We start from the raw sequence: 27,873 nt of genomic DNA on the forward strand, positions 1-27,873 counted from the left end.
TTTTTTAAAAATCTTTGTCATTCTTGACATTTTCTTTTCTATTTACATGTTTAAGTTACAGTCTCTAGAGGAAATGAGTGTTGTTTCTTTACCAGTATCTGTGTAAGAAGTAATTTATATTTTGTAAATTTGCATTTAAGCGGTAGTTCCTAATTTTTACAAGCTTGGCCTGCATTAAAAGGTCAGTCTTCTGACTTTACAATGCTTGCTTTTGTAGTACCTACCTATATCATCTATTCATTAATTGTTAACGGCTGCATTTTATGTGAAGCAAGCATTCCTGGAGATCCTGAATAATTTGGAATTTGTGTGTCTTGAGAAAAACTTTCCCAAAGGAATGAATTGTAGGGAAGCACGGTTATAGCAAATTTTGTATATAAAATGAGATTTTCTTAACTTTTGAATGTCTCATTTTCAGTTCACAAATGTGAATGCATGGTAGTTTATAAAGGGATTCTTATGTTTACATGTGTTTTTATTAAAGTGAAAATTTTGCTCAAGTATTATAATCTTCAGGTTATTTCTTTGCTTTTGTTGATCATAAACTAACATCTATAAATACTTTTTATTTATACTCTCAAACCTATGAAGTGTAGGTTCTGTTAGAGAACTACATTTTACAGGTGAGGAAACTGAGACACAAGTAGATTAAATCACCCAGGATCAGAAATACCCTTTAGATTTGGATCCAGGTGATTGTTCTCCAAAGCTCAATATCACAACAACTATACCATATCCACCCCCGCAAGGCTTTTATTCAGTACCAGGTATGTGTCAAACATTTAACTAAATATTTGACATGAATTCTGTCAACCTTATTAGCAGCCCTATGAGTTAGATGGAATTATGCCGTCTGTTTTAGCATAAGAAAACTTATGTTTAAATGATTTTTCTGCTATCTCAAGATAGTGAATAGGGAACCTAGGATTTTAACCTGAGTATGTAGAATGACATAGGCTCTTTTCTTTTGTTTTTTAACAGCTTTATTGAGATACATGAGATCATAACCCATTTACAGTATACAATCCAGTGGTTTTTGGTATACTGCATTAAATTTTTACATGAAATTTGCTATTATAACCATTTTTAGTTGTGTAATTCAGTGACTTTAATTACATTCACTGTATTGTGCATCCATCACCACTGTCTGTTTTCAAAACAATTCCATCACCCCAAACGTAAACTCTATAATAACTTGCTTTCCTCCCTTCTCCCAATCCCCTAATTTCTCTCTTTGTGAATTGCCTAGTTATCCATAGATAAGAATCATGTTAAGTGGGATTATACAGTGCTTGTCCTTTTGTGTCTGGCTTATTTGGCATAATGACTTCAAGATTCACCTTGTTTCAGCACGTATCATAACTTCATTTTTTCTTAAAATGAAATAAAATACTACATTGCGTTTATATACTTTTTTTATTCGTTCATCTATTAGTGCGCATTTGGATTTTTACTTTTTGGCTATTGTGAATAATGCTGCAGTGAACATTGACATACAAATATCTGTTCAAGTCTCTGCTAGGAGTGAAATTGAAATTCTGCACTTAGCATTTTGAGGGACAGCCAAAACGTTTTCCATAGTGGCTGCAGCATTTTACATTCCTCTCAGCAGTGTACAAGGGTTTCACTTTCTCCACATCCTCATGAATACTTATTTTTTTACTGTAATCATCCTAGTGAGTGTGAAGTGGTATCTCATTGTGGTTTTGATTTCTGTTCCCTAACGCGTATTCTTATGACAACTAATCTGAAGCTTTTTGAATAGGGGAAGATGATTATGCAAGATAAGTTAGAGAAAGAAAGAAATGATGCTAAGAATGCCGTTGAAGAATATGTATATGATTTTAGAGACAGGCTGGGCACTGTCTATGAAAAATTCATCACTCCAGAAGTAAGTCTAAATTCTGTAATTTTTGTGAGGACTATTTAAATGTTTACTTGAGAATGCTAGTACAAATTACATAAATAAATATACCAAATGTTGTTGTCGTTGCCAATCTTGGGCCCATATGGGGAAGGTTCTTAGTTATTTTTGCAAGTTGCAGAAGTATGGTTAAAAACGTATTTTTGAATAAGAAGTTAGAAAATTTTGAAATTTAATATTTTATACTTGAAAAACATTCTGTCCTTCCATAATTTTCACTTTTTATTTATTTATTTATTTATTTGAGACAGCATCTAGCTCTGTCGCCCAGGCTGGAGTGCAGTGTCACGATTTCAGCTCACTGCAACCTCTACTTCCCAGGCTCAAGCAATCCTCTCACCTCACCCTCACAAATAGATGGAAATACAGGCACGTGCCGTCATGCCTGGCTAATTTTTTAATTTGTTGTAGAAAGATGATTTTGCCATATCACCCAGGCTGGTCTCTTGGTTCTGGGCTCAAGCAATCCTCCCACCTTGGCCTTTCAAAGTGTTGGGATTACAGGCATGAGGCACTGCACTGGGCCCAGTGATGACTTTTATTTCTTAGGAAAGTATTTTTAATTAGTGTCTCTCAAATATATTACTAGGACATGAATAAACTGTCTGTAATATTGGAAGACACAGAAAATTGGCTTTATGAAGACGGAGAGGACCAACCTAAACAAGTGTATGTGGATAAGCTTCAAGAACTAAAGGTACATTTTTTAAAGTCCATGTTAGTGTAAATCAGTAATTTTTTCTAAAAATTAGGATGTAAGAGCACAGTGTATGTTCTATTAATTTTTAATTTTTTAATTGAGGGGAAAATTGTATATATGGTGTACGACATGATGTTTTGATTATGCACACATTGTAGAATGGCTAAGTCAAACTATTTAACAAATGAGTTACCTCACATATGTTTCTTTGGGAGGGGAACACTTAAAATCTTCTCTCTCAAGCAATATTCGAATGTACAGTATATTGTTATGTATATATGTACAATAGATCTCTTGGACTTACTTCTCTTGTCTAATTGAAATGTTGCATCCTTTGACCAATAGCTCTCCATCATACTACCTGATAACCACCAATTCTACTATCTGCTTCTAAGAGTTTACCTTTTTTAGAGTCAACCTTTGAGATCATACAGTATTTGTCTTTTTGTGCCTGTCTTATTTCACTTAGCATAATGTCCTCCAGGTTCATCTAAATTGTCTCAGATGACAGGATCTACTTTTTTAAGGCTGAATAGTATTCCACTGTGTATGCATACCACATCTTCTTTATCCATCATTTAATTGATGGACACTTACATTGATTCTGTATTTTGGCTATTGTGAATAATGCTGCAGTGAACATGGAGTGCAGATATCTCTTTGGCATACTGATTTTATTTTCTTTGGATATATACACAGTAGTGAGATTGCTGGATCTGTATGGTTTTAGTAAGTACATGAAAAATTACTAAATCAGAAATGTATAAGAGGAAATGTTCTAATTTTAAAAGCATTTTGAGAGGCAAGCAATGCTACATAATTGAAATCAGATATTGTGTAGTCATAATGTCGAAATATAAATGTTTATAGATGATCAGTGTTATTTTTGCACAAGTTATATATTACTGGCATGTCTTTAAGAAGTAATACATATATAATCTTGACCCTTTCTTACCCATTAAGGGAGTCATCCTCTTCCCCTGCTCATCTGACTCTTAACTGTCTGATGTTAGGGAGTAATACTACAGTGGCCTGTTGTATTTTCACAGTGTAGCTCATGGGGATACCTGACCAGCCAAGGACTTAAAAAATAGTACCATCCCAGCACTTTGGGAGGCCGAGACGGGCGGATCACGAGGTCAGGAGATCGAGACCATCCTGGCTAACACGGTGAAACCCCGTCTCTACTAAAAAATACAAAAAACTAGCCAGGCGAGGTGGCGGGCGCCTGTAGTCCCAGCTACTCGGGAGGCTGAGGCAGGAGAATGGCGTAAACCCGGGAGGCGGAGCTTGCAGTGAGCTGAGATCCGGCCACTGCACTCCAGCCTGGGCGACAGAGCGAAACTCCGTCTCAAAAAAAAAAAAAAAAAAAAAAAAATAGTACCACTGCTCTTGAATTTTAACGTTCTTTCACAAATAAGGAGACTTGGCCACAAAATCTCCTTTTTTAGGTCAGTGGTGTTATTTTAGGGAAAGACCACTGTTGACTCCTTTCTCCATACTTGCTACCAAATCTGGAAAAAATACCTTAAAAGATTAAAAGTTTATATTGGGCTGGGCGCTGTGGCTCACACCTGTAATCCCAGCACTTTGGGAGGTCGAGGTGGGCAGATCACGAAGTCAGGAGATCGAGACCATCCTGGCTAACATGGTGAAACCCCGTCTCTACCAAAAAAAAAAGAAAATACAAAAAATTAGCCGGGCATGGTGGCGGGCACCTGTAGTCCCAGCTACTTGGGAGACTGAGGCAGGAGAATGGCGTGAACCCGGGAGGTAGCTTGCAGCGAGCTGAGATTGTGCCACTGCACTCCAGCCTGGGCGACAGAGCGAGACTCCATCTCAAAAAAAAAAGTCTATATTGGAAGGATGGAGGAAATTTTCAGTCATTCCTTCTTAGTATGGATCATAGCAGTTCTTTAATGTGCGTATGAATTACCTGGGTGCTTACTGAAATGGAAATTTTGATTCAGTAGATACAAGGTGGACCCACTTTTAACAAGCTTCCAAGTGATGCTGATGCTGCTGGTCCCCAACCATTCTTTGAGTAGCAAGGGATTTTTTTTTTTTTTGAGGCGGAGTCTCGCTCTGTCGCCCGGACTGGAGTGCAGTGGCCAGATCTCAGCTCACTGCAAGCTCCGCCTCCCGGGTTTACGCCATTCTCCTGCCTCAGCCTCCCGAGTAGCTGGGACTACAGGTGCCCGCCACCTCGCCCGGCTAGTTTTTGTATTTTTAGTAGAGACGGGGTTTCACCGTATTAGCCAGGATGGTCTCGATCTCCTGACCTCGTGATCCGCCCGTCTCGGCCTCCCAAAGTGCTGGGATTACAGGCTTGAGCCACCGCGCCCGGCCTAGTAGCAAGGGATTAAATAGATGCTACATGATGACATTAACAAGGATTTTTAGAATATGGGAAAAGATGGCCCTTTACAACTTGGGACAGGCATGAGGTGGGGGAGGGTGTGCAAAAGAAGTTACTCAACTTAAAAGAAGTTAATATTGTGCAAAAAATTACCTTCGTGCCAACAAATTACTTCCAAAGGAAATAATTAGAAAACCTAAGTTTATGATAGCAAAACTAGGCTTTACCATATCTTCTTGGTGGTTTTTAATCCCTGTCTCCCTAAAAGAAACACAAGCCAGCCAGGCACAGTAGCTCACACTTGTAATCCCAGCACTTTGGGAGCCGAGGTGGGTGTATCACCTGAGGTAACGAGTTCCAGACTAGCCTGGCTAACATGGTGAAATCCCATTTCTACATAGAGTACAAAAAATTAGCCAGGCATGGTGGCATGCACCTGTAATCCCATCTACTCAGGAGGCTGAGGCAGGAGAATCGCTTGAACCCAGGAGGCAGAGGTTGCAGTGAGCTGAGATCGCATCATTGCACTCTAGCTTCGGCAACAAAAGTGAAACTCCTTCTCAAAAAGAAACACAAGCCAAGCACCTGAGGCCAGTAGAAATAACTGGAAATCCCAGCAGTTCCTATCATGGATTCTTCTGCTTCAAATATATAAGTAACCATAGAAATTAATGTTACAGAAGTTTTCACAAGTTTTACTTTTTCTGTAATGTTGGCAATTTGAGAGGCCAAGGCAGGAGAATCACTTGAAGCCAGGAGTTCAAGACCAGCCTTGAGCAAAAAAGCAAGACCCCATCTCTACCAAAAAATAAATTAGCCAGGCACAGTGGTATGTGCCCGTAGTTCCAGGTTGGGAGGCTGAGGCAGGAGGATCACTTGAACCCAGGAGTTTGAGGCTACAGTAAGCTGTTGCCATTGCACTCCAGCCTAGGTGACACAGCAAGACCCTGTCTTGGAATGGAAAAAAAAAAAAATGCACTACTTGCTTCCCTTTCAAAAACATTTAAACTATAAAGAGTATGATATGAGTAGACCAAATTTAGTAATGGTATCCTGGAACAGATGATAATGAACTCTGAATAAAGACTGTAGTTCAGTTAATAGTAATGCTCCAGTGGTAGTTTCTTAGTTTTGACAAATGTATCCTAAGATGCTAACATTAGGGAAAAGCATAGTGAAGCGTCTGGTGCTTGCTCTCTGTATAATTTCCGTTAACTTTTCTGTAAATCTAAAATTGTTCTAAAATAAGCTGATTTTTATTTAAGTATATAAAGAATTTAAAAGAAAAGTGATTTTATCCTTCTAATGTGCGCCCCTTCCCAAAACTACAGAGTCTGTTTTAACATTTAGAAACTCCTTAATCCAAGACATGTAGGGGAAAAACCTACATATCCTACAGTACTCATTTTACTGATTAAATATACAAATAATATTTAGTTGATAATAATTATTAGTCCCAGTAATTATGTTGTACATAGAGGGTTATATTATGATTTTGAGTATTTGATACCAACTTTCAAATCTACAAATTCTGCATGCAGTATAGTTTTTATGGTTTTCTTATTTTAATAGTTCTACAAAGTTTTAACACCCAGCTTTTAAGGAATTAAAGTTTTGATTGAGATGTTGGATTGGAGAAGCTAAGAAGTAATCTTAATGAGTGAGAAAAAGAGATAAGGTGTGAGGAAGGCATCCGTGTGTAGGATTGAGGAAGTAGCTACTGGAACTCGCTTCCATATAGGAAAATGAGGGGACATATTTTTATCTGTCCATCTTTTCTTTCTATTTATCATCCTCTAAGGGCCCTATAAAAGTTTTCTGTTAAAACTCAAATAATAACAATTTTTCTTCTTTAAAAATTTCTCATGTTAACAGAAATATGGCCAGCCTATTCAAATGAAGTACATGGAGCATGAAGAGAGACCAAAAGCCTTAAATGACTTGGGAAAAAAGATCCAACTTGTCATGAAAGTGATAGAAGCTTATAGAAACAAGGTATTGAATTCATAAAGCCAATTGTTGACGATGGCATGTGCATGGTACATAGAATGGGGCAAATCTAAAAGTTCTCAGCTATAAAGCTATAGCAGTTGTAGCTATCAAATTCCAGAGACTTTGTGTACCAAATTTAAAACTTACTTTTTTATTGAAAAATTTCACTTAAGGATTCTGATACATTTGAAATACAGTGAAGGTACGAAGCTTTCATCTTTTAGAATTTCCTGAAACTACATTATAAAATAACCCAGTGACCAAATCCATTGTTTTCTTAGCGATTTCATTTTTATGTTTTTTATGTAGTGAAAAAGAGGACCTCTTTGACTTTTTTTTAAATTATGGGCCTCTTTGAGACTGGACTCTGCTAGCCATTATTTTGTTTCTTGGCTCATTTTTCTTTTAGTTGCTTTTTGTCCTCCAGTCCATTAGTCATCCATAATCTCCTGTATGTTTTATTCTTTTATAAACATATTCAAATCTATTTAACCTTAATCTTTCCACTGTCTTTAAGTCTCAAATATGTAGTTATACGCATGATATTTCCATTTAGATATAACCGTAAAATTTGAGAAAATTAAGCTTATTGTTTTGTTTCCTCTAAATCAGTAGTTATCAGACTTTTTTTTAAGACACACAATATTTTAGGCTTTACAGTTTTTACTGTGTCTATACAGCTATTCATATCTGCCATTGTAGCACAAAAGTACCATAGACAATATGCAAACTAATGGACATGGCTGTGTTCCCAAAAACTTTATTTAAAAAATCATAAGCAGTGGCTGGATTTAGCTGATGGTACAAGTTTTTTGATCCCTACTCTAAGGAAATATTCTCTGTAATCCCTAGTTTTTGTCATTGATGTTAAACGTGCGTTAGTAGGAAGAAGAGACTAGCACCAGAAATATTCAAACGTGAAAATAGCTTACATTTATTGAGCACGTCATGAATTTTAAGTATTTTATGTAGATTATCTCACCAGGATGTATCCTATACAAAGTTAATGTTACTATTTTACAACTAAGAAAACAGAAATGCTTAAGCAACTTACTGAGGTTTACCCAAGTAGTTAATGATGGAATCAACATTCAAACCTAACCAGTCTGACATCAACATACAAATTCTCAGCAACTGTATTGCTTTCCACTACACAAAATGGAAAAGAGTTACTTATTTTAGAAATAAGAGATTTTTGAGTTTCGTGAAACAAAAACTGCAGTCCAGCAAACCTAAAGGAAAAATTCAGATATTGATTGTAAATATGCCTGTTAGTATCAGTGTTCAAATTGTTCTTATAGGCACAGATAGAATGTAAGGATAATGAAAAAGTAAGAAAGAAACAACCCAATGAAAACACCAAGAATATTTTAAATCTGGTATAATTACTAGTGGCACAGTGCTCCCCAGGCTTTAGCTCTCTTCTTCAGTATACAGGTTTAAGATATAATCCCACACAAGGCAGGACTTCACTTTTGCTCAAACATTTGAGTTTTTATTATGTGCTAGGCTATTTTCTAGGTGATCGAACTATAGTGTCAAAACATTGAACTTGTTTTTAATATGCTTCAATAGTGAAAGGTGGACAATAAATTACTGTAAGTTATATCAGATAGTAATAAAAAGCTGAAGAAAAAGTAAAGGACTGCCAGAGTTGGAAGAGGTTTGTCAGAAGGGTGTACTAATAAGGTGATACACATGTTAGGAGAGAAATGAAGAAGTGAAAACTCAAAGATGTGTGATAACTGGATAGCAGTTGCAAAACACCAAGGGGAGAACATGTTAGAGGAACAGCAAGGTCAGTGTGGTTGAAAATAGCGGTAAGTGTGGCAGTTGCCAGATCATAAATGGGTCTTGTTGGCCCTTGTTAAAATTTGGATTTTACTCTGAGATAGGAAGCTGTTGGAGGTTTTTGAGCACAGGAGTAATAACATTTGGCTTTTTATTTTTAAGGATCTGGAGGCAGAGAGACAGATTAAGACATTATTAGAATAATACCAGCAAGAAATGGAGGCTCGAACCCAGATAGTAGGGTTGGGGAGCCAAGAAGTGGTCAGATTTTTCCATTTATTTTGAAGGTAGACGCTTTTAAGATTTCCTGATAGATTTGATGTAAATCTATCACAAAGAAGTTGAAAATGACTCCAAGGATTTTGACCTGAAAGAATAAAGTTTCCATTTGCTGAGATGAGGAAAACTGGGAAGAGGAGGTGGGGACATAATCAGGTGTTTGAAATATAAGCATTTTTTTTTAAAGCGTGTGGGTAGAGAGATGAATGAGGATGAACTGGCAAAAGAAACAAGTGATCCATGACATAGGAAGAAATTCAAGAAAATGTGGCGACCTAGAAACTGAGTCAGATGATTGATGCATAATTTCTGATCATACAAGCAGAAAGAGGACTTGGGTATCTGAGGGAACTTTATGGGTTTTTTGTTTGTTTGGGTTTTTTTTTTTCTTCATATATATAGCTTTATGGTTTCAAAAATGGCATCACCATCCTCCTGCTTCTTTGACTTTGGAGTGTTCTTACATTCTCTTTCCCTTTATATTCTGTGTCCAAACTGTAATCCATCAGGAGATTCTCTTTCTATATGTTCATTGCCATTTCTTTCTGATTCTATCACTACTAAACCATGACTACTTGGTTGTCTATTATATGTGACAACTGCAGTTTCTCTTTTTCAGAATTTTGTCATTTTTCTAATCAAGAATTTAACATACTTTTCTGTTATATATTCATAATTTTGTGTCTAGTTTGCTATATGCCTTGTTCACCTTATTTCTCCTTTACACATTCCATTTCGTTGCAGCTTCTTTCCTGGCTAAGTGCTTTCTCCATGAGTATTCCTTAGTAGTCATTCTTTCCCAAACCTGATTTCTTCAGAGAACCTTTCCTTTTTAAACTCACACTGATTCTATCTTTTATCCCATTCTCTTCAGTTCTGTGTTATTTGTATGTGGTTTCTTCAGATGAATACATTTAAGGTATACAGTCAATAAGAGTAAATTTTTAAAGTAGAAATTATTAATAAACTGGTGCTACCTGAAAAATCGTTACATGCAGTCAAGTTGTTGTTTTTTTTTTTTTTTTAAATAGGATGAAAGATATGACCATCTGGATCCTGCTGAAATGGAAAAGGTTGAAAAATATATCAGTGATGCCATGAGTTGGCTGAATAGTAAGATGAATGCACAAAATAAACTAAGTCTCACTCAAGATCCTGTGGTAAAAGTTTCAGAAATAGTAGCAAAATCAAAGGTAAGAAGTTTACGAAATTGCCTTTTTAATGGTTTCAAGGATTAAAATTTTTTAATGAGAGTCATACTTTGGCAAATAATCAACTTGCAGAAGAACTTAGAAGAACAGAAACTTAAGGCTAATTTTTTATTTAGTTAAAAAAAATTAAGATTTTTAGGTATGGGGTAATTGATTTAGTTTGTCATACAAGGCTGGTTTTTAAACTTCAAGAGTAATATAGAATGAAATAAAAGTAATGTGGCAACTTCTGATTAAGTATTTCAGATTTATAGGTTGGATGAGACCTCTAAGTCTTCATTACAGAATTTTTCAGTATAAGTCTGTCTTTGACCTAGTTTGAAGTGTATAAATTTTCATGGTAAAATCTTATTCCGAGATAAACTTTTCAATTTAAAAAACACTGCCAATGAAAATGTTGGCCAGGCGTGGTGGCTCATGTCTGTAATCCCAGCACTTTGTGGGGGTTGAGACAGCTCATGTCTGTAATCCCAGCACTTTGTGGGGGTTGAGAAAGGCAGACTGCTTGAACCCAGGAGCTAGAGACCAGCATAAACAACATGGGGAAACCCTGTCTCTACAAAAAATAGAAAAATCAGCTGGGCGTGGTAGCGCATATCTGTAGTCCCAGCTACTCAGGAGGCTGAGACAGGAGGCTCCCTTGAGCCCAGGAATTTGAGGCAGCAGTGAGCTACAATCGTGCCACTATACTTCAGCTGGGCGACAGAGCAGGACCCTGTCTATTTAAAAAAAAAAAAAAAAAAAAAAAAGGCATCTAAATACCTATCACTAGGAAACCAGATCAATAAATTGATGCATCCATACAACACTATGCAGCCATTAAATATAGCATTTTACATATAGAGATATCTATTTAGTTATAAAGATATATACAGTGTATTGCTAAGTTAAATTACAAAACCTAAATAAAATGTATTAATTTGTATAAATATGTGTGCTCATAGATTTGTTTATATGTATGCAGATGCCTGAATATACATCTAGAAGGATATCCACCAAAGGTTAATATTGTTTATTTGTAGGAGATGGAATTTCAGGGGATTTTAAAAATATAATTCAGTATGTTTTGGGATATGTGATTTTTTCTTTTTTTAACAAAAACTGGTATTTTTAATAAATACGTAATAAAAATATTTTTATTCTAACAAAGTTTTGCCAAGAAGCTATAATATATATTTTACTCCTAATGAGATGGGATGTGGAGTGTGACAAGAGCAGTTTGCAACTAAAACATTCCCCCTAGGATGTTAATCCCTATATTTCCGTCCCTACCCCAGTCTTTGTGACATTGATCTTCAAAGGTTTTTAAATTTGAGTAGTGTTTGTATAGTGTTCTTCTATTTGTACGTAAAAAGCAAGGAAATCGAAGAACATTGTTTCATTTAAATTATTAAGTTGCAATTTACTTTCATGGCACTTTTTCCCTCAACAGAAGAGGCTACTCAGCTATTTTCAAAAAAAAAAAGTTGTTTGTGTATTTGTATGATTCCATTTGTTAGAATTGTTTTCATATAAATGTTGAAAATTTTCAATGTATGAAATAGGTGTTATTTGATGTCATTCTCATAGCAAAGCATTACACATAATGTAAAGGAAGAATTACAAATTATTCCTGCCAAAGTAAACTATATTTGAATTATTATAAAGAAACAAGTTTTAGAAAGGTTAAGTACAAAAAATAATTGTTTAAGATTCAATAATTTTTGACTGCCACAGACATATACCAACAAACAAGGTAAATCTTTCACGAGGCATTTGAAGAAAACAGTTGGTTATCTGGCTGAGCTAACACAAATTCAGAAAGGTGGAATTATGTGAAAATTCAGAAAGTTAATGTGAAATTTAGAAAGTTAATGGTAACTTGTTCTGTAATCATTTTAATATAATCAATTTCTTCGTGTCTTTAGGAACTGGATAATTTCTGTAACCCCATCATTTACAAGCCCAAACCAAAAGTAGAAGTTCCTGAAGACAAAGCAAAAGCTAATAGTGAACACAATGGCCCAATGGATGGACAGAGTGGAAATGAAACTAAATCAGATTCAACAAAAGACAGCTCACAGCATACTAAATCCTCCGGAGAGATGGAAGTGGACTAAGTCTTAATTTTACCTTCACATAATTGAAACAGTGCAAGTAACCACGGGGTCCATCTTTTACATCTGGTACACACAACAGATGTTCAGTTGTTCTTAACCTCTTTTTGCCATTTGTTTTTTGGAGTAGTTTTGAAAAGTGTTTTATATTGAGTGCACTTCTGTTCATTTCCATTGCTGCTTACATGAAGCTTTAGCCGAATTAGATTTACAAGACAATTTAAGCTTTCCAGATACATTTTATATCAAACATAACAGAATTGATAAATAGTTGGCAACAGTCTACCTTATTCAAAGCTTCTACTGGGATAAACCTCAATTCCTTTATTCAGGAAAGGATACTTTATTGCACTATTGTTGCAGAAGCATAGATTTAATTGCAACTTTATTTTGAAAAACAAATGGAAATTGATGGGGTTGAAAGCTACGGAGGCACTGACCTTTTTCTAGTTATTGTATTGTTACAATTTAAATATTAAAACAAATAAGAGCTTTCTCAACAAATTAGTCCATCTCATTGACGTACCACAGAACTCCAAAGCTTTGCTATCATCACATAAATGAACTAAATCACATGTGAAAGGGAACACACCCAATTTTATGTTAAGGTGAAACCAGCAGTTTGCTTCTTTTATTAGTAATGTGGATTGATGTTTTCTCAGAGTAACTCGTCTTTTTCACTTGAAATTTTTGATCTTGTCCTGAAGACTAGCTGCTGCTAAAACAATGCTAGCCTAAAGACACAGGAGTCTCTGACAAAATGACCTTCATGTCAAGGGGAAATGCTGTTTATCTACTCAGACATGCATCTGTGATGTTCATAGCCTTGTTTCAGTTATAATAGTTGTCGTGTTTTTTTCTTAAATGATTTTGTTAATAATACCTTAACACAGGGTAGGGAGAAGTGGCACAGTGTATTGCATTATATACATTTATCATTGATTTACCTAATGTTACCTTGTAGATTAAACACTATTAAGTGGTAATACTTGAAAAAGAGCACTTATACCATAAGTCTTAGGAAATAATGTTTGTAATAAACTTAACTATGTTACATATCAACAGGCAAAAATATAGAATGTTACATAGTGTTGTATGATGTGATTAAATTATAGTTCCTGCTGTTAACATTACCTTTTGAAACCTTGGCTCCAGTTTTGGTGGTGCTTATACAAATTAAATGGGAAAAGGGACTGTAAACTTAAGATGTATTTTAAGGACTTTATCTGTGCTTCATCACCAAACTTGTTCACATTGTTAATTTCTGTCCAGAGACCTGAAACTGTTTAAGTATGGGAACAGACCGAAATGTTTCGACCTACAACAGACAGACGCATAGACAAGTGTATGAGCCCTTATGTCCTTAATGCCAATCAACTAGATTGACCTAGGTTAAAATTTCAAAAGGTTCATTTTCTCCCAAAGCTAAATCTTTATATTAGGAACAACTAAATATTGACTTAAGATGTAAAAATTGAGAGTATAATATCTTTAGGGATAGTCATTATTTCTCACAACTAGTTCTCTACGAGAGATTTTGTTTCTACAATGTAGTCGGCACTTAATGGAGAGTATGGAGTAGTGCATTTTGCAGGGATTTTTATTCAGTCTTTTGAGGGGAAGAATCTCTTTTGCATTAAAAAATCATATAAACAATATATTTTTAAAACTTCGTCTTTAAACTTTCTCTTTAATTCTCTTAAAATGAAATAGGTATATCAAATAGGTGATTAAATACATTTTTTAAAAACATAGATGCTTTTTATTTGTATGTTGAATGTATAGATTCATTTCAGGAAAAGCATGAAGATAATGAAAGCAAATATATAACAATACAAGTAGGGACTTTAGAGCTTTTGTTTGAGTTAAAACATCCACCCACTTGTTTAGGAGCTATGCCTCGGAAACTTCCTGGGAATAAATATGGGAACAACTTTTCTATTAATACATCTAAATTTTCTAGTATATCCTGACATTTTCCATTCCTGCTGTGAAGTCACTTTTAGTTTTGTGTTTTCGTCAGATAGTACCACTAATTTTTGTAATTATATAACACTTAATTTAATAACTTAAATACATCCATATATATATACTTTTTCTACCCAATTATTCAACTTAAAAGATAATTTCAAAAGCAATTTAGCCTTATAATGTATTTATTTAATTCATTAATGAGAGAGAGTGCTCTCTTTAATACAGCTTTGGGTAGACAGTCTAATTCAGTCCAATTTTAAGCTACATTAAAATATGCAATGCTAGACTGATTTTCAAAATAAGCTATTATTTCAGAAATTATTTTAAAAGATACATAGTAAAACAATGTTTTCCTATTTCCAATAAGAATTAAGTTTGTAGGGAATATTTAGAATGATTAATACAAAGTAGTATACTTTGGCTCTGTACTCTTGATAGTCAGTTGTACTGTAATTATAAAAAAATTGTTAAATAATATAACAGAAGTTTGTGATGTTTTAATTCCTTAGCAGTAATGGAAAATTATTAAGTTTTGGCCAGGCGCCATGGCTAACGCCTGTAATCCTAGCACTCTGGAAGGCCGAGGCAGGCGGATCACCTGAGGTCAGGAGTTCAAGACCAGCCTGGCCAACATGGTAAAAAACCCTGTCTCTACTAAAAATACAAAAAAGTAGCCAGGCATGGTGGCATGTCCCCTGTAATCTCAGCTATCCGGAAAGCTCAGGCAGGAGAATCACCAGGAGACAGAGGCTGCCGTTAGCCAAGATTGTGCCACTGCACTCCAGCCTGGGCAACAGAGCAAGACTCTATCTCAAAAAAAAAAAGTTTTACAAAAAACTAGAAAGAGCACAGCAAAGAATATGGCTATTGAAATAACAGATAAACTTGATTTTGAAAAGGATAACAAGGCTGGTCACGGTGACTCACACCTGTAATCCTAGCACTTTGGGAGGCTGAGAAGGGAGGATCACTTGAACCCAGGAGTTCAAGACCAGCCTGGGCAACATAGTGAGACCCTATCTCTAGAAAAAATAAAAACTGGCCGGGCGCGGTGGCTCAAGCCTGTAATCCCAGCACTTTGGGAGGCCGAGATGGGCGGATCACGAAGTCAGGAGATCGAGACCATCCTGGCTAACACGTTGAAACCCCGTCTCTACTAAAAAAATACAAAAAATTAGCCGGGCGAGATGGCGGGCGCCTGTAGTCCCAGCTACTCGGGAGGCTGAGGCAAGAGAATGGCGTAAACCCGGGAGGCGGAGCTTGCAGTGAGCTGAGATCTGGCCACTGCACTGCAGCCTGGGCGACAGAGCGAGACTCCGTCTCAACAAAAAAAAAAAAAAAGAAAAAATAAAAACTTTAGCGAGGCATGGTGGTGCACACCTGTAGTCCCAGCTACTCTGGAGGCTGAGGTGGAGGATCACTTAAGCCTGGGAGGTCAAGGCTGCAATTAGCCATGATCATAGCACTGTACTCCAGCCTGGGCAACAGAGTGAGGCCCTGTCTCAAATACATAAAAGGCGGTGGCTCACACCTGTAATCCCAGCACTTTGGGAGGCTGAGGCGGGTGGATCACGAGGTCAGGAGACCGAGACCATCCTGGCTAACAATGAAACCCTGTCTCTACTAAAAAATACAAAAGAATTAGCCAGGCGTGGTGGCAGGCGCCTGTAGTCCCAGCCACTCAGGAGGCTGAGGCAGGAGAATGGCATGAACCCAGGAGGTGGAGGTTGCAGTGAGCCGATACTGCGCCACTGCACTCCAGCCTGGGCAAGAGAGAAACACTCCATCTCAATAAATAAATAAATAAATAAATAACAAGACATTTACTAAGAAGAGCTAAAGTAAAGAATTAAAGGTTTCTTATACTTTTTTCCTTTTTTTGGAGGGGGGTTGTCAATTTTTAGTATATTAAGAGCTAAAGGAGAGAAGTAAAGGTTTCTTAGACTTACTTTTTTGGAGGGGGGGTATCAATTTTTAGTATATTTGGGATTAATTCCATGATAGAAGTCTTTAAAGAGAATTTTGGGGCTCAATAATTTACCATAATGTCACTGTTAAAGCACTTAATCCAAATTAGCCCATCTTTAACTGTTTTGAAAAATCTATATTTATTAAAGGCAGTAGACATCTGAATATAGTAATCAAATTATCTGATTTTGGTTTAACCCTAAATACATACAACCATTCCTCCATTTCCATAAATTTGAAAAATAATAAGCCTCTCCCATTAGGATTTTCTGTTTTGTAGTAACTAGTTGGTATTTGATAGTCCACAATTAAAGTCATTGCATTAATTTTACAAATTATAGATTTAGAAATGATTCTTAAGTGATTGGTAAAATATAACTTTCTCAGTTTTTAAAAGTCTACAAAACATTTTTCTTTTGAGACAGAGTATGGCTTTGTTATCCAGGCTGGAATGAAATGGTATCATCTCAGCCCACTGCAACCTCTCCCACCTGAGTTCAGGCAATTTTTCTGCCTCAACCTCCTGAGTAGCTGGGACTACAGGTGCATGACACCACACCCAGCTAATTTTTGTATTTTTAGTAGAGACAGAGTTTCACCATGTTGGCCAGGCTGGTCTTGAACTCTTAAGCTCCTGACCTCAGATAATCCACCCACCTCAGACTCCCAAAATGCTGGGATTACAGGCGTGAGCCACGTACCCGGCCAAAAATTTTTGCTTTTAAAGTTAGTGTTATTTTGTGGTTAATCTTCTAAAGTTTTGAATTGCAAGCAGAATTTGGTTTTTTGATATTTGTATAAACTGTTGATGAGAGGCATAGCTAATTGTACATATCAATATACATTTAAAATCTGGTAACACTGCTTAAATAGCCCCTGATGACTTTTCCTGTGGCATGAGAGGGATATGCTTATAAAGATTAATTCTGATACTATCCTCTTATTAACTACAGTATGTTTTGCAAAAATCAGTCCACTTTGCAAACTAATCTTTGTAAAGCAGTCAGTTTCAGAAGATACTTTTTTATCAAAAAAGCAAGTTTAACATTATACCTTTCGGTTTTTGCCCAACATTTGATTGAATATAAAGTAAGAATATAGGCCGGGCGTGGTGGCTCAAGCCTGTAATCCCAGCACTTTGGGAGGCCGAGACGGGCGGATCACAAGGTCAGGAGATCGAGACCATCCTGGCTAACACGGTGAAACCCCGTCTCTACTAAAAATACAAAAAACTAGCCGGGCGAGGTGGCGGGCGCCTGTGGTCCCAGCTACTCGGGAGGCTGAGGCAGGAGAATGGCGTAAACCCAGGAGGCGGAGCTTGCAGTGAGCTGAGATCCGGCCACTGCACTGCACTCCAGCCTGGGCGACAGAGCGAGACTCCGTCTCAACAACAACAAAAAAAGAATATAAAATAATTTTAAGAAGCATATAATTTCTTTTGATAAAAAGTAACAAAAATTTAATGCAGATCAAAGAGCAAGGCTTTTAAGCAAGCAAAAAGAAACTTCAACTGTTTAACTCACATCTCTAATTTAAAATGCATGAAAATTATATTCTTTGTTTTTGTTTTTGTTTTGTTTTGTTTTGGAGACAGTCTCACTCTGTCACCCAGACTGGAGGGCACGATCTCTGCTCACTGCAGCCTCCACCTCCTGCGGTCAAGCCTCAAGCAATTCTCCTGTCTCGGCCTCCCAAGTAGCTGGGATTACAGGCACCCATCACCATGCCCAGCTAATTTTTGTATTTTTAGTAAGATGGGGTTTCACCATGTTGGTCAGGCTGGTTTTGAACTCCTGACTTCAAATGATCTGTCCATGTCCACCTCCCAAAGTGCTGAGATTACAGGCGTGAGCCATGGCACCCGGCCAATGTTCTTTTATATACTCATGTTTTCTAACAAAACAGCTTTGGATTTATAATGCTGCCAGATGTCATTACAATTTTTTTTCTAAATTCAAAGGTAATTATTCCCAACAATAAAAGGGCACCTGGAATTTTCAGAACATTAAAAAACTGAAACCACTTAGAAGAAATGAAGAAACCTAAATGTCTATGGAAGTGATCAGTGTTAAGTGGGTGATGGCTCTTTCATCTTCCTTATCCCTAAGGATACTTCTAACATGTTGTTAGAATAAGTATTAAAAGAAAAAGTAGGTTTGCTGAAGGACATTACTAAATGACTTGGTGCTGCTCCCAAGTCAAAGAAACAAAGCTAACTGAAACAATGTACATTTGGTTCAGTCAGGCAAGTCAAAATCCATAACAAAAAAAAATTAATAGTATGCTCTTTGCTTTGAAATCTCTAATTTATTGTCATGCCCTAAGTCACAGGATGATTATTAGGAAAATGTCATTGACACCTAAAAATTACCTATCCTGTAAAGAGACTGGTGAAATTCAACATATTTTAAATAATTTAATTGCATTATAGCATATAAACTATAAATAAAAATGATATTTGTCTTTCTTTTATCTTGCTTTATTTATCCTCTTACCCAATTCTAGACTCTTAAATAATCACTGTATTTTTCTCAAGTATTTGTTATTTTTTATTATCCTTTAGATCTTTTTGTTCATGGCTTTTTAAAAATAGTTTCACTGATAATCCAATCACTTGGATAGTTAATTTTATTTTTGTTTCCTTTTTAATACTTATTCTTCCTGTTAAGGGTTTCTTGGCTTTAAATTCGTACTGATAAGCCATGTTATTTGTGTAATTTAATAGTAGCATTCTGGAGTCTGTGTGTGTGTGTGTGTGTGTAGTATTCTGGCCTTGGAATACTTTAATTCTGGACCAAAAGAGGTCAATTTTGTGAGTATTGCCTATTAAGTAAACAACATCCCTCATTTTTAATCCAAATATCAATTTGACAGAATAACAAGGGTCAGAAATTCAGAATAGCTGTTAAACACCTTTGATTCTTTGCTGCTGTCTGGTTATGTACATGTGCCGTGCATCTTGTTTTTTTAGCTTCCTAAATTTTTTGCTTCTGGGGACTTGAGTGTTTTAAAATGTTCTTAAAATTATATGAATCTACCCAGAATGTAGATATTAAAATGTAATTAGAGGCCCCGTGCATTGGCTCACGCCTGTAATCCTAGCAGGTGGATTGATTGCTTGAGCTCAGGAGTTTGAGACCAGCCTGGGCAACATGGTGAAACCCCATCTCTACTAAAAATACAAAAAATTAGCTGGGTGTGGTGGCGGGTGCCTGTAGTCCCAGCTACTCGGGAGGCTGAGGCAAGATAATTGCTTGAACCCAGGAAGTGGAGGTTGCAGTGAGCTGAGATCCTGCCACTGCACTCCAACCTTGGGGGACACAGCGAGACTGTCTCAAAAAAAAAAAAAAAAAAAAAAGTAGGCCGGGCGCGGTGGCTCAAGCCTGTAATCCCAGCACTTTGGGAGGCCGAGACGGGCGGATCACGAGGTCAGGAGATCGAGACCATCCTGGCTAACACGGTGAAACCCCATCTCTACTAAAAGTACAAAAACTAGCCGAGCGAGGTGGCGGGCGCCTGTAGTCCCAGCTACTCAGGAGGCTGAGGCAGGAGAATGGCGTAAACCTGGGAGGCGGAGGTTGCAGTGAGCTGAGATCTGGCCACTGCACTCCAGTCCGGGCGACAGAGCGAGACTCCGCCTCAAAAAAAAAAAAAGTAATTAGAAATGGAAATCTAGGTAAAGGAAGCTTTAAAGTGTTGTATTTTTTCCCTGAAACAAACTTTTATGATTTAATGTCTTGGAAAGAGACTCACATTAAAAGTGGTTTTTATATTTGATAGGATAAAGCCATTGTTACTTAATACCACAGCAAATAGAAGCAATTTTTAATGAGGTTGCTGAATTGTTTAGTATTCGTAATGTGGCATCCAAGTCATCTTTTCTCCAACCATTATTAAAATAACTTAACACTTTGGGAGGCCAAGCTGGGCAGATTACCTGAGGTCAGGAATTTGAGACCAGCCTGGCCAACACGGTGAAACCCCATCTCTACTAAAAGAAAATACAAAAATTAGCCGAGCATGGTGACGTGCACCTGTAATCCCAGCTACTCTGGAGGCTGAGGCAGGAGAATAGCTTGAACCCGGGAGGCGGAGGTTGTGGTGAGCCAAGATCGCGCCACTGCACTCCAGCCTGGGCGACAGAGCAAGACTCCATCTCAAGGAAAAAATAAAAAATAAAATAATTTATGTATGTAATGACTGGCTCTAGTCATTATGGAAAATAACTTTTGGCAGTTTAGTTCCTACTTGTTAACAATTCCTCTTTTTAAGAGAGGTACTACATTTGATTTCTCAATTTCCCAGTTTGTTTTCAATACAAACAGCAACCATTGAAATGCAGAAAATTGTTATCAAGTGATGTTTCTATAAAAATAATTGAGATTCACCTGTAATAGACCCTTTAGCTTTAATGAGCAGACATGAGAATGGTTTATGATCTTAAGCTGGTAACATTCTAGAAATATATATCTGTCATACAATTTTAGTTCACAAACATATCCATAAGAATGTTTACACATGGCAGTATCAAAGCATATAAAATATTTTCTATGTATGTAAATTGCATCTTTATGCTAGTGAACAAAGTAGCAATAAATGTAGTTCATTTTTGGATGGCAGTACACATTGTTAACAATCGTGTAATTATAATAAATATGTCTACCTACTCCTTGAACCATGAATTTTGCACACCTGAGGTTTAATTTTCACCTATTGAACTGTATTGATTTGATGATGGTCTGTGGACAGATCATCAAGTTCATTTACAAAAATTTACTTGGCAATGAGGGTTTTTAAGTAACCTGGCAAAATTTTCAAACCTTCAGATACTATTGATTCTGAAAACTAAAATAGTACTTTGCTAATGTTGGAAGTGTTGTTAGAGAAGAACCCAGGAATAAATGAATTTGAAGACTTTAGAAATTCTCAACAGGCAAAGGGAAGCTTCCTGCCCCAGTGATTCTGATAATAGCTCCTCAGTTTTGAGGATTGCTCTTCCTGATAAAAATGTGTCAAATAGCTTAGCATGCTGGGATAAGAAAATGGCTGAGGTCCCCTGGTCTAGACTGGAGCATTTGGTGCTTAATTTTTTTGTGGTTGGACAACTTGGGAAATTTGAAGGATTTGGATCCTCAAACCAGAAAAGTGTTTATACGCCTATGCACTTTAAACTTTCCAATGAAATGCAAATAAAGTCTAGAAGGCTGAGTGACTGGCAGTTCATTTCTATTTCACTAACTCCTGAATTTGGAAGAAAAAGAGAGTTTTGCTTTAAATCAAAAACCTGTTCCTAGTGATTAATGAGGTTAAGAGATGGTAACCTTTCAGAGGTGAAGAAGGAATGTCTGTAAGTACCCAATATTGTATCCACAAAATTTTACCATTTTAAAAGGTAAGGAAATAGGTTCAAGACAGTTCAGACATCCTGCAGTTGCCAGAAGGCAGTATGAAGCCAGTTGTGTCCAGCTGTGGTGATAAAGCAGTAAAAACCTGAAAGTATTTGTGTATTAGGCAAAAATCAGGTTAAATTTAGGTAAACAGGGAAGAAACAATGTGTAATAAAATGAACCCTGTTAAAGGCAACAGAGAAGCAAAGAAATCACTAACAAATCCAAATATCTAAGTAGTTACAATAAGTACCATAAACTTGCCAGTTTAAAGACCACATGTGGGCCGGGTGTGGGGTGCGGTGGCTCACGCCTGTAATCCCAGCACTTTGGGAGGCCAAGGCGGGCAGATCACAAAGTCAGAAGTTCAAGACCAACCTGGCCAATATGGTGAAACCCCGTCTCTACTAAAAAATACAAAAAAAACTTAGCCGGGTGTGGTGGCGTGCGCCTGTAGTCCCAGCTACCCGAGAGGCTGAGGCAGGAGAATCCCCCCCCAAAAAAAAAAAAAAAAACATATGGTTTACAGACACTTCTTAATGATGTAATAGTTGAAAATAGGTGGGAAAAGATATACTAAAAATCCATCAAAAGAAAAGTGTGACAATCAGATAAAATTGATTTTGCTTGGGAATTACCTTAAAATTGATTTTAAGGTAAAATAATAAAGGGAGTGTTGGAATAAAGAGTAAGCTTTTAACAATGATAAATGGAGCAATTCACCAGGATTATAACTCTGAAACAGCCTCAATATATATGAAGCAGTTCACAATGAGAAGCTGAAACCCATAAGAATAGTAATAGGCCATGTGCAGTGGCTCATGTCTGTAATCCCAGCACTTTGGGAGGCTGAAGCAGGCACATCATTTGAGCCCAGGAGTTTGAGACCAGCTGGGCAACATGGTGAAACCCTGTCATAAAAAAATTTTAGGCCGGGCGCGGTGGCTCAAGCCTGTAATCCCAGCACTTTGGGAGGCCGAGACGGGCGGATCACGAGGTCAGCAGATCGAGACCATCCTGGCTAACACTGTGAAACCCCGTCTCTACTAAAAAAAATACAAAAAACTAGCCGGGCGACGTGGCGGGCGCCTATAGTCCCAGCTACTCGGGAGGCTGAGGCAGGAGAATGGCGAGAACCCGGAAGGCGGAGCTTGCAGTGAGCTGAGATCCGGCCACTGCACTCCAGCCCGGGCGACAGAGCGAGACTCCGCCTCAAAAAAAAAAAAAAAAAAAAAAAAAAAAAAAAAAAATTTTAAAAGCCGGGCATGGTGAATAAATACGTAAAAGAATAGAGCAAAATTTAAAAGCTGGATCTTTTAAGTAATATATAATAAACTGTCACTGGACTATTAGGTAAAACTTTTCCAGGTGCACATGGAATAACATATTTACAAAAATTCATTATCGTAGACCACAAAGCAAAACTTAATACGGAAGATCATAATAGTTTTTCAGACAAGAGAAATCACTTTATCAGACAAGATTAGAAATCACCTATGAAATAGAGTATGGGGACTATAGTTAACAGCATACGCATATATTTCAAAGTAACTAGAACAGAGAACTGGTCATGTTCCCGACACAGAAATGATAAATACTTGAGGTGACGGATACCCTAAATATCCTGACTTTATCATTACACATTCTATGCATGTAACAAAATACCACATATACTCCACTAATATGTATAAATACCAGTTTTGAAATGTTTTTAATTTTAAAAAATTATGTAGATACTCCAAGACACGCCAAATGTCCATATGCTTGGATTGAAAGAATTAACTTTTAGGCCAGGCGCGGTGGCTCAAGCCTGTAATCCCAGCACTTTGGAAGGCCGAGACGGGCGGATCGCGAGGTCAGGAGATCGAGACCATCCTGGTCTACACGGTGAAACCCCGTCTCTACTAAAAACTACAAAAAACTAGCTGGGCGAGGTGGCGGGCGCCTGTGGTCCCAGCTGCTTGGGAGGCTGAGGCAGGAGAATGGCGCAAACCCGGGAGGCGGAGCTTGCAGTGAGCTGAGATCTGGCCACTACACTCCAGCCTGGGCGACAGAGTGGGACTCCGTCTCAAAAAAAAAAAAGAATTAACTTTTAGAAATGTCAAATCATGTTGAAAATTAGAAGATACTTCAAATGACAGTGAATATTAAGTTACTTTAGCAACCGTACCCCTTAAATTCCAACTTCTTTTTAATATACTCCATTTTTCCCATTGCATCTATCCCTATATATGTATGTGTGCATGTATGTATACATGTTAACTGTAAAATGTATCTTCCCACTCCATAAGGGCAGCAATTTTTATCTTTCCCATACAACTACAAGGATGCCTGGCACATAGTAAGAGATCAACAATTTTTAAATAAATGGAAGCTGCATCTAAGACTTGGTAGCATGCAACTAAAGTGTTAGTTTATATGCTTTAATGCATATACTGAAAATGATGATTTAATGACATACTCATCCAAGTAGAGATAGACAACAAAATAAACCAAAAGAACTTGGAGGGAATTAATGGCATAAAATGATAATGGAATTTTCCCAAGATGGTGTGCCTCAGCCACTTGGAAATAGCAAAATAATGCATAAAGATCCACTCTGAGCTAAAAAAAAAAAAAAGACACACACACACACACACACACACACCACACGGCAATTCACGGGAATAGCAAAAGACACCCCAGATCCTGAGGAGGAGAAGGTGGACACGTGGCCCCCATGATAGTCTCTGGCTGATAAAAGTGAGTAACACTCCAGTACAGGAGAAGGGTAGAAAGCCAGTTTCCGTGACTCACCTTTCCACTAGGGATCCGAGCAAACCAGGCCAAGGGAGAATAACTTGTTTCTCTCAAACCCCGGGAGATAACCTGGGGAAAGGCTAAAAGACAGACACCAGGAAAAGCTGCAGCCAATGTGCCGGACTTGGAACTGAGATGAGGACGCAATCTTTAACCCGGGCTTATACAAAGTCAGTCACTGCCCACCTGGCAGCAAGGGCCGTTGCAGGCGTTTTAGTCTCTGTCTGGGGATTGGAGCACATGCTCTGAGCAGGAAATGGTCCACATGGCCAGAATTGAGCGGCGAGTATGGAGAGTGCCCCAACACTAGTCGTTGGAAGTGGGCTCCCTACCACTGCAGGACTAGAGGACTGGAGCGGCAGGAGAGCTGCTGATGCTAAGGTTTATCCTGGGTGGCAAGACTTGAAACCAGAGACAGCCTTGCAAGCTAGAACCAGTCTGCATGTGTCTGGGTACCCTATCCTGCTCCCTTGGTCAGTCGGAAGTGTCCCACTAGTTACAAGGAGTGGGAGGTGGACCCCACTCTGTCTTGCCTGGATTGGGAGCAATGGGTCAAATTCCTCTTTCCTTGCAAAGACATCAGTGTCAGGGGTGCATTCTCTGCAGTACACTCATAGTCCCACTCATTCAGAGTAACTTTAGTGGCCCAAGTCACATTTCCCTTCCTGTGCAAAGATCTCGGTACAGTGGCACTCTCTCCAAACCCAGGCATATTCCCAGGCATTTGGAGCACCCACATTCCTGGATTAGCAGCCTGAGCTGCTCCTCCCTTTTCCTGGAAAGACCTTATTGCACCAGCAGTACCTCCACTCCTTGCCAGGGTACATTTTCAGTCATTCAGAGTACACAGCAGCCTGGATTAGGAGACAGTTGCTCCTCCCTTACTGTGTAGAAAACTTGGTGCAGCAGGGCCCTCTTCGCCCCCACACCCAGGCATATCTTCAGGAATTTGGAGGACTGGATCATCTGGATTAGCAGCCTGAGCTGCCCATCCCTTTCCCTGCAAAGACTTTGTTATAGCAGCAGTTGTTATATGTGTCACCAGTGGACACATTTCCAGGTCACTGGGCATCTGCTCACCTAGATTAGGAGCCTGAGGTGCCCCTTCCTTCCTGTGCACAGATCTTGATACAGTGGTGCACTCTCTGCTCCATGTCCAGATGTAACTCCAGGCTTTCAGTGCACCTGCCCCCTGGAATAAGTTTAAGCCACCTTCCCATTCCACACACAAAGAACTTGGTGCAACAGCACTCCCTCTGCTCCACTCCCAGATGTAACTCCAAGCATTTGGCACACCTACTCCCATGGATTAGAAGTTTGAGTCACCCCTGCTTTGCCTCTTGTGGTAGCAGTTTCTCTGCTCCTGCCCTGAGCTTATCTATACCTGATTTTGTTACCAGTGGAAGGTATCTGAGTTACTGGCAACAAATCCATACAGGTCTGCAGCAACTTCAATTCTTGCATCCTCAAAAGAAAGAATTTGACTGAGGGGCATAAAGCAGAAAAAGAGACCAAGGCAAGTTCCAGAGCAGGAGTAGAAGTTTATTTAGAAAGGCTTTAGAAGAGGAAAGAAAGGAAAGTTCACTTGGAAGAGACCTAAGTTGGCACCTGAAGGTCGTGACATTTAACTGTGATCCTACTTTATAGGCTCACCTTTTTCCCATGACTCTTCCCTTAGGATGGGCTGCTTGCATGCACAGTGCCCTCCTTTTGCTTGGGAGGTGAACACATGCAGTGTGTTTAGGAAGTTGTATGTATGCCCATCTGAGGCTTTCTTCCTTTTTCCAGTGGAGTGCCCCTGGAACATCCTACTCTGTCATTTTATCTCTTAATAGGCATGCCCAGGAATTTGCCTCTCTCCGGCATCTGCATTCAGTTAACACTTTAGTGCAACAGGTGTGGACCATCAGGACATGGCCTCTCCCTGGCACCAACTGCCAACATATCACTTTTAGATAGGCAATGCAATAACTGCTGAACCATCACCCAGCATTCCTCGTGGGTTTGCAGGAGATCCCTTTCCTTGTAACTGCTTGAGGCACACCTGCTTCCCTGAATTAGGAGGTTGAGCTACCCCTCCCATCCCCTGCAATGTCTTTGTTGCAGCAGCAGTTTCTCAGCTCCTTGCTGGGACATATTTCTAGGCATTTGGCTCACCCACTCACCTGGATTAGGAGCCTGAGCCATCCCACCCCTTCAGGTCCACAGATCTTGGTTGCAGTCATGCTCTATCCACTCAATGCTTGGTCATATCTTCAGGCAATTGGAGCACCCATTCCTAGATTAGGAGGTTAGACTGCCCCTTTCCCATGCAGAGAACTTGGGTCTGTGGAGATCCACCCACTGGAAACCCCCACCCACTTGGAGCTGGTGCCTGTTGCTGCCATTGGAGAACTTGTAGGCAGGCCTGCCCAGTCTGATCCCACCCATCTTTGCCCTTTTCCAGGTCTTATCAGGGAGCTCAGACCACTGTACATTCCATAGCCCATGCCTGAGGCAACAGAGGCTTTCTCCCAGTAAAGAAGGATCAAGTATATACCCATCTGCATCAGCCACAACTGACTCTTACCATAAGCATCACCTACTGGCCTGGAGGTTAAATGGAACAACACAATAGGAAATCTCCTGACACAAGCATGCAACTCTGGAGAATAAGATAGGTTTCCTAACACCTCCTCCACCCCAGCCACACAGGAGCCAATGAGCATGCTCATATGCCCAGTACCCTGCTGCTACAGTGTTTGGAAAAGCCACCATATAAAAATTATCTATAACCAGGCAACTTAGACTCTGCCACCAAAATTACCCAAAACCAAAACCAAAGCACCCTACACAAAATACATTATAGACATCCCTTGAAGGGAGAAACAAATGAAATGAAAGCAAGTTAAAATATATGTATATATATATATATACACACACACATATATATATATATATATATATGGAGAGATAGCTTCTCCAGTGAGAAAAAAACAAGACAAACAACACTGAAAGTAAGAAAAAAAAAAAAAAAAAAAAAACGATACAACACCCTCAAAGGATTATGCTAACTCTCCAGCAACAGATCCCAACCAAAACGAACTCTTTGAAATACTACATAAAGAAATCAAAGTACTCCAGACTGGGTGACAGAGAAAGACCCTGTATCAAAAAAAAAAAAAAAAATTCAAAGTAGATTTTACAGAAGCTCAGTGAGATTCAAGAGAAAGCTGAAAACCAACACAAAGAAATCAGAAAAACAATTCAAGATATGAAAGCTGAGACATCATTTTAAAATCCCAAACAGAACTCTAGGAAAGGAGAAATTAATAGAAGGAATTACAAAATACAGTTGAAATATTTAACAACAGTCTAGACGAAGTGGAAGAAAGAATTTGACAGCTGAAAGAC

At 38.3% G+C, this 27,873-nt stretch overlaps 1 protein-coding gene and 1 long non-coding RNA gene across 2 annotated transcripts in view; one reads left to right on the forward strand and one right to left on the reverse strand.

Moving 5' to 3' along the window:
• The window catches only part of HSPA4L (heat shock protein family A (Hsp70) member 4 like), a 59,112-nt gene extending 45,555 nt beyond the window's left edge, over positions 1–13,557 (forward strand). The window contains exons 15-19 of the mRNA XM_033215209.1: positions 1,766–1,891; positions 2,514–2,621; positions 6,859–6,978; positions 10,077–10,238; positions 12,164–13,557. Of these exons, the coding sequence (XP_033071100.1) occupies positions 1,766–1,891; positions 2,514–2,621; positions 6,859–6,978; positions 10,077–10,238; positions 12,164–12,355 (708 nt within the window). The 3' untranslated portion in view covers positions 12,356–13,557. The remainder of the gene's footprint in view (positions 1–1,765; positions 1,892–2,513; positions 2,622–6,858; positions 6,979–10,076; positions 10,239–12,163) is intronic.
• A 6,323-nt stretch (positions 13,558–19,880) lies between these two features.
• On the reverse strand, positions 19,881–27,372 carry LOC117085893. The gene is made up of 3 exons (XR_004438119.1): positions 25,561–27,372; positions 24,478–24,560; positions 19,881–21,784 (listed from the first exon to the last, which is right to left on the reverse strand). It is a non-coding gene; the product is annotated as an uncharacterized LOC117085893 (long non-coding RNA).
• Positions 27,373–27,873: the final 501 nt, after the last annotated feature.

The sequence above is a fragment of the Trachypithecus francoisi genome, unplaced genomic scaffold (genome assembly GCF_009764315.1).
Source record: "Trachypithecus francoisi isolate TF-2019V2 unplaced genomic scaffold, Tfra_2.0 Lachesis_group1, whole genome shotgun sequence".
NCBI lineage: Eukaryota > Metazoa > Chordata > Mammalia > Primates > Cercopithecidae > Trachypithecus > Trachypithecus francoisi.